Source organism: Microcaecilia unicolor, chromosome 5 (genome assembly GCF_901765095.1).
Source record: "Microcaecilia unicolor chromosome 5, aMicUni1.1, whole genome shotgun sequence".
Classification (NCBI taxonomy): Eukaryota; Metazoa; Chordata; class Amphibia; order Gymnophiona; family Siphonopidae; genus Microcaecilia; species Microcaecilia unicolor.
This window is the reverse complement of record NC_044035.1, coordinates 82,030,698-82,037,842: the sequence shown is the minus strand read 5'-3', so window position 1 is coordinate 82,037,842 and position 7,145 is coordinate 82,030,698. Positions and strand designations below refer to the sequence as shown.

At 40.1% G+C, this 7,145-nt stretch overlaps 1 protein-coding gene across 1 annotated transcript in view; it reads left to right on the top strand.

Annotated features, from left to right (window-relative positions):
• Positions 1 to 4,397: 4,397 nt before the first annotated feature.
• The window catches only part of HECTD2 (HECT domain E3 ubiquitin protein ligase 2), a 137,203-nt gene continuing 134,455 nt past the window's right edge, over positions 4,398 to 7,145 (top strand). Inside the window, exon 1 of the mRNA XM_030204820.1 lies at positions 4,398 to 4,624. Within this exon, the coding sequence (XP_030060680.1) occupies positions 4,544 to 4,624 (81 nt within the window). The 5' untranslated portion in view covers positions 4,398 to 4,543. The remainder of the gene's footprint in view (positions 4,625 to 7,145) is intronic.

The window sequence follows — 7,145 nt, the reverse complement described above, 5'->3', positions numbered from 1 at the left end:
ATTAAAAAATCAGGACATGACCTCTTAAAAGAGGATGTCTGGTAGCCCTGTGCCGAGTGCAAACAATTTTGGTTTGTTTGGGCTGCCCTGTTTGTTTGTTTTTTTTAATTTAAGTTGCTCACTTAATTAAAATTTTTAATGTGTTAGAATATCTTTACCATGCAGTAACTTTATGTAGCACACAAATTAACTTAATTGGATGTTTGGCATTTAAGTTAACTATTTGACATAAAATGTATAGGTTTGGGAACCTTCTGAAGATAGTTTAAAATGAGAAAACCAACATCATGGGTCTCCCATTAAACCATTATTATCATTTTTAAGGTGCTTAAAGTGCTTAGTGCTAGTGCTTGAAAATACTTGAAAAACTAAAAATCTTGTAATACTTACCTTTGACCGCTTCTTCAATTTTAATAGCTTATCCGACACGGTCAGTGTTTCGAATCCTGCATCAGGGTCATGATCTACTGCATGAAAAGACAAACAAGGATTAAAAATTGTACACTTGATGTGGGCAAAAACAGTTTTTTCTTGCTAAAGGCTCTGCTTTTGCAAGATAATTTTGGGTTTTTTTTTGCCCACATCATTTGTACAATTTTTTAAATTCTTGCTTGTCTTTTTATGCAGCGGACCATGACCCTGATGCAGGATTCGAAACACTGACCGTGTCGGTTAGTTCGAAGTTTTAAAGCTGAATAAGCAATTAAAATTGAAGAAGCGGTCAAAGCTAAGTATTACAAGTTTTGAAGTAAATATTTTCAGGCTAGCAAACTGGTAATAATGGTTTAATGGGAGACCTATGATGAAAAAAGTCGTTGGCTTACTTTACTCACGTTAAACTAACCGCTTCAGAAGGATCCCAGACCTATAAATTTAATGTCAAATAGTGTACTAATTGGATGTTGGCATTTAAGCTTTCTGTAGTGAATCAGTAGTGACAGTATGTAGAGTGTTTTCATGCTGGGTAATTCAAGCGATTGTATTTAAGACCCTGCAGGACACGAAGTAATACCCATTTAATTGGATTTAGCTTTGATTTAGCGCATGCTAAAGGCACACTAATGGAATAGAGTTAATGAATAAATATAAACAAAAATCTCTCCCCAAATAAATTATTTTCCTGTTACTAAGCTTCCGTTCTGTGTTTTCACATGGACTCACGGGGCACCTATACTACTTTATAGCTGAAATATATTTAAGATCCTTTTCAATAATGCTGAGGTTTAAACAAAACCAGACATCCACGATTTTCTTACCTAACAGAAACATGCGTGCCAATTTTCTTTAACCCTAGAACGCATATTGGGGGCCTTTTAGGCCCCCATGCTTACATTTTTGCTATTATCTGCAAAATTACTTTAGTTAGAATTTTGAAACTCAAGGTATTACTCAAGTATGTCATTGTTGATAATATCCAGTTGTTCATATAATTTTTTTTCATAGGCATTATGGTGTAACAATGCTTGTTTGGTGAAAACTACATCTGTACGAATTGGGGGCCTTTTAGGCCCCCGCTGTTTTTATCATGTTCTCAGAAGTGTTTGTGTCTCAAGTTACTTTATTTGTACTCAGTAATGCTGGTGGAGGGGCCAGGGTGTGGATAATAACATGTGAGGATGTCATGTGATTTTTGGAGGGAGTGATAAGGCCATGACATCACCTCAGGTCCTCTGAACACTGAGGACAGTATACACTGTGAGCTAATTGCTGAAGGACCTGTGATAAGATAAGCTGTTGAGAGGAAATCTGTTTCATTTTCTAACATCTAGTCAGCAATGGCACAGTCTTCCTCCAAGTGTCTGACTGACCAAGAGATTGAAGCGATTATGTTTCAAAGCGATGATGAAAGTGAACTATCTTTGTCTGATGAAGAATATCTGCCACCAGCTAATCAAACATCCTCATCCAGTGATTCTTCTGATGATGAAGAAGTGAATCTAGTGGATCCTCAAGAAGTGATAAGTAGAACATCCAAAACGAATGTTTTTTGGGACAGTAATCCTACATTAGTCGGACGTACTCCAATACACAATATTGTGAGACAGGCTCAATGAGCTGTGGGAAGTCCCAGTTACTTTACCCCTAAAGATGTATTCTGTACTTATTTTTCTGACAATATTGCAGAAGAGGTCCTATTATGTTCAAACCTAGAAGGAAGACGTATCGCTTCAGCAAAAAATAAGTCCTGGAAAAATATTTCAAAAGAGGAACTTTATGCATATATTGGACTTTTCCTGCTGGCAGGGAGTCAAAAATCGTATGATGTCCCAATACGAGAATTATTTCTGGACCCACTTTCTGATCCACACTATAAGGCGACAATGTCAGTGGGCAGATATGAGGAAATTAGAAGGATCATTCGCTTTGATGATAAGCAAACTCGTGCAGCGAGGTTTGAAACAGACAAATTAGCCCCTATCAGTTATATCTGGAACATATTTATCAAAAATTGCACAAAACTTTACAATCCTAGTACTAATGTTACTGTAGATGAGCAACTTGTACCGTTCAGAGGACGCTGCAAATTCATACAATACATGCCCAGCAAGCCAGCCAAGTACGGTATAAAAATCTTCTGGATGTGTGATTCTGCAAATTATTATGGCATAAATGGTGTAATCTACTGTGGCAAAGAGGTTGGTGCACCAGTACAGAAGGATCTGGGGTCTGAAATAGTCAAAACTCTTGCTGTTCCAATATTCAATTCAGGTAGAAACATCACCATGGACAATTATTTCACCAATGTTGAACTAGGCAATTTTCTGCTTGCAAAAGCTATTACACTTGTTGGTACTATAAAGCAAAACAGACGAGAAATTCCAGCAGCACTCAAACACAATCGTCAGCGAGCACTTTATGAGAGTGTCTTTGGATTCAATAACAAAGCGACTTTGGTATCTTACAAGGCAAAGAAGGAGAAATCTGTAATTTTACTCAGTACCATGCATCACGATTGCAGTGTTGACAGCAATAACCAAAAATTGAAACCAGAAATCATCCTGCATTACAATGCAACAAAAGGAGGTGTAGATAAAATGGATGAGATGGTGGGAGAATATTCGTGTAAGAGGCAAACAAAACGATGGCCTGTAGTACTATTTTCAAATATGCTTGATGTAGCAGCCCTAAATTCATTCATTATTTATACAGAAACTCATCCTGAATTTCATGCACAGAGGAAGGACAGGAGACGCTTATTCTTGAAGGACCTTTGTCATGAACTTGTAATACCTCACATGATAGAGCGAAGCGACTTGAAATGCTTGCCAAAGAAAACTAAAGAAGCAATGAAACGGTGTGGCGTACAGTTTCAGATTACTCCAGAGCCAGGAGAAGGAAAACGAAAGCGTTGTTTCATGTGTCCAAGAAACATAGAGAGGAAAACTGAGCGATATTGTTCCACTTGTAAGGAAACTGTTTGCAAAGAACACTCTTCTGAAAAAATAACATGTCAGAATTGTTTGGAAGACTAATATAATAGAAAAGAAAGTTAGAATAAAAATGTAGCTGCAGCTAGTTTGCTATAGATTTCTATGCATTTTTGTGTGTTTTCATGTCTTTGCGTGAAATTTGGGAAAAAAAAAGATTTTTTGGTGTTTTCTGTGAAAAATTATAATTAAAATGTTGTCCACTATTCATATTTTATTGAGCAATTTTGAAATAAACTTGTGAAAGTTATTTAAGTGTGTTTTTCTACATTATGTGCATGGGGGCCTAAAAGGCCCCCATGACGTTAATATGTATATTTTTAACGTCATGCGTTCTAGGGTTAAAGAGCTGAACTCTTCAGGCAACTAATTTCGTAAAGAAATGAGGGGAGCGTCACATCCCTCCAAATTAGTTAGTACTGTATACTGCTATTATTAACTCTTCCGACCTCTGCAGCCACCTCCGCTTCCAAATACTTGAAGCGGACACCCGCATCCCTCCCCTGCCCTCACCAATCACTCCTATTCCTGAACACGCCCACACCATTCCATTACCAGCTTCACCTCTTTTCTTAATTCCTCCCCCACGATCACAGAGCTCAAGCTTTAAGGTGGTTTTTCAGGGTTATTCCTTAAGTAGAACGGGGGAGGTACCGTCCTTTCTTATCAACCAGAAAGCAATTAGACTGATGAGTTTTAAAGGTTTGCCTATCCGTTTTTGTTATCCTTATCAGTTAGCTCCCTTTGGCTATGTTATTTACCTTTTTTTTTTTTTTTTTGTATGTTCTGTTTGCTGCTTTCTCTCTTAAAAGCTGTGCCTGGTTATAATTGCTCAGCTGTAAGTTTCTCTCCAGGGGTGAATTCAGGAGTCACGTGCGCATAACTGGATCCAATACTGACAGACCGTGTCCGCTTCTCCCGTGCTCGTGACACCACATCAGTCAAAAAGGGAAAGAACACAAACAGCGAACCCTTTCACCCGCCAGGCATTGGGATAGATCCGGGCTGCTGGAATCCTGAGGGAAGCTGGCGCTTAGCGTCTTCGGCGTCGCTTCTTCCATGCAGCCGCTGCAGGACTTCTTCCCAGTCCACACAGAACTTTCTTGGGACTTAAAATGAACGAAGGCCATTTGCCTTCCCCATCTGAGGAAGAGAAGGAAAGGGAGAAACTTCCGTCCATACAGTCTACAGAAGGGGTATGTCTGTGTGACAGTCTCTGGCAAATGGGAGATAGTTTGTGACTTGTGTAAAGTGTTCATTGAAAGCACTTACGTTGTATCGTACGGTATGTCTGTAACCTGGTTAATTTACTGTAAATTGATGCGTTCCTGATGTGGGGATGAATCATTTTGACGTGTGGTTTCGCTTGTCAGATTTTAATTTACCTTTTTGGCAGAGGCTTCGAAAATTGTCTTTCAGTGATGTGTATAGTATAGTCTTATGTTGTTTTTTTTCTCACGGTTTGTTTCATAGAAATTTCATATACCATAGCTCTTTTCTTGAGTTGAAGGCTTTCTTAAAGAGGCTTCATTTCCATTCTTTAATTTCACATGCATAAAGTATTTCACTTTTTATTTTTTTAATACTTTTTTTTATCCTGATTAACGTTTTTGTATTTCTAGATGTGGTATGGAATTAGATTTTGTAAAAAAAAGTTTTCTTTTAATATTAATTTTAAACCTAGATATTGTAACTTTTATGAGCGTAAAAATAAGTAATAGATAAAAGACCTTCAAGTTAATTTTAATGTGGTCATTTTCCTTCCCTGCAGTAGAATTATAAACCCAACCCTACTTATCTTCAGGTTTTACCCAGAAAACAAGTAGGGTTACTTGCCACTAAGCATCTTTTGTTTGTTCACTGTATTGTTATGCTTTGTCAGTGATTAGGATTTATTTAATTATTTTTCTTCAAAAAAGCTTCCAAATGGTTTACAGGTTAAAATATGATATAAATCAAAGAAGTATTCACCAATCCTAGCCTCCTATCATATCCCTATTCATAGAATTCACTGCTGATCAAAAAATCTTCCAGGTATTACACTGTTGAAAGTGTTTAGCATGAATTTATCTACCGTTCAGTCCTACATCAAAAAATTGTATGCAGTACATTAGTCCCAGACTTCTCACTTGTTAAACAAAACATATATTCAAATTCTGGGATTGTCTCTGTAACAGGAACACAAGATCTGTTCACTGCAAGATACTGTGAAGAAACACAAAACCCCACAAATATGCTACTGAAAAACTATGTAGCAAACAGAACCTATGGTCAGCAGACCTGCAGTATTTCTAGATGGGGCTGGTGGCAGCAGGGCCGGTCTTAGGCAGAGGCGACAGAGGCGGCAGCATAGGGCCCTGCGCTTAAGGGGGCCCCGTGTGTTGCACCTCAAGTTTGCCTCTCCGACCCCCGCTCGCTTGGACCACAACCGCATCATGATCCCGCTGCTTGCTCATCGCTCCGGACCACATTGTGATTGTTCACTCCGCTCCCGCCCCCCCCCCCCCCGCTGAGCCCACCAACAGCTCCCGCCTCCTAGTCCCAGGACAACGACGATGACAGTTGCAACTTGCAGCGAGTAGCACCAGCCCGGCTCCAACCCGACAGACAGTTGCAGCCAGGCACAACTGCTCCGCTCACCCCAGCTTTTCCCTTCCGCCTTCCCGCTCAATGTCCCGCCTTATGATGATGAGGTACTTCCTGTTTCCGCGAGGGCGAGCGGGAAGGGAAAAGGAGCTGGAGCGTGGTCGGAGGTGAGCAGCCATCGCTGGTGCCAGCAGCAGTGCCGTGCGACTTAAAATAAAGAAAGTCAAGTGGTCGTGGAGCGCCTGCCGCCTCAGCCTGGAGCAAGTTTGTGCCACAGTGCCACTAGTGCCAGTGCCATTCATCAAAGGTATGAATAATGATTGATAGCTGATGATATTGAAAATGAGATTTGTTGTACTTTGGGTACGAAATTTAAAGAAAAACAACTTTGCCTTCAGGTGATCAGTGATTGGTTAACATACTAAAACTGAATGCATGTAATGTAAGGCAGAAATTCTGTGGTTTAGGGAAATAAAATCTATACCTGCACCTGAACAGGGCTAGCCCAACCACTAAGTGAGCTAGGCAGTTGCCAGTTGCCTAGAGTGGCACAAGTTCAGGTAGGGTAACCATGGCACTTAAAAAGCATATCAGCTCATGCAGTGCAGTGTTGCAGCAAAGGAGAAGCCAGCTCCAAGAGAACTAGTCTGTCTCAGGCAGCAAGGCCGCAGGCAGGCTACAGTCATGATTCTTGCCTGAGCTGTGTTCTCCCTTCATCCTGATTTCTGACAATAGCACTTCCTCCATCCTCTAAGCCTGCCATTCAAAGAAGGTATGATAGCTTTTCTTAGAAGGAATTAGGAACCTTGTTAAATTAAAGTGGTCTTACTCTTGTTGATTTGCGAATGGAACCTTACATTAAAGTGATGATCTGGTGGTTCATTTGTGCAGGAGGTGAACCATCGCTGGTGCAAGTGTGACTTAAAATAAAGTCTTTATTTGAAATTTCATAAATAAAAAAAAATTTTTTTCTAAAAATGGAATAATCTTATCAATGGGGTGGGGCTAGAATGGGGCGGGGCTAGGATGGGGCCCCACCAAATTGGTCTGCATAGGGCCCCGCACTTGCTAAGACCAGCCCTGGGTGGCAGCAGTTATCACTGAGGGCAATGAAGCAGAATAGGGACCGGT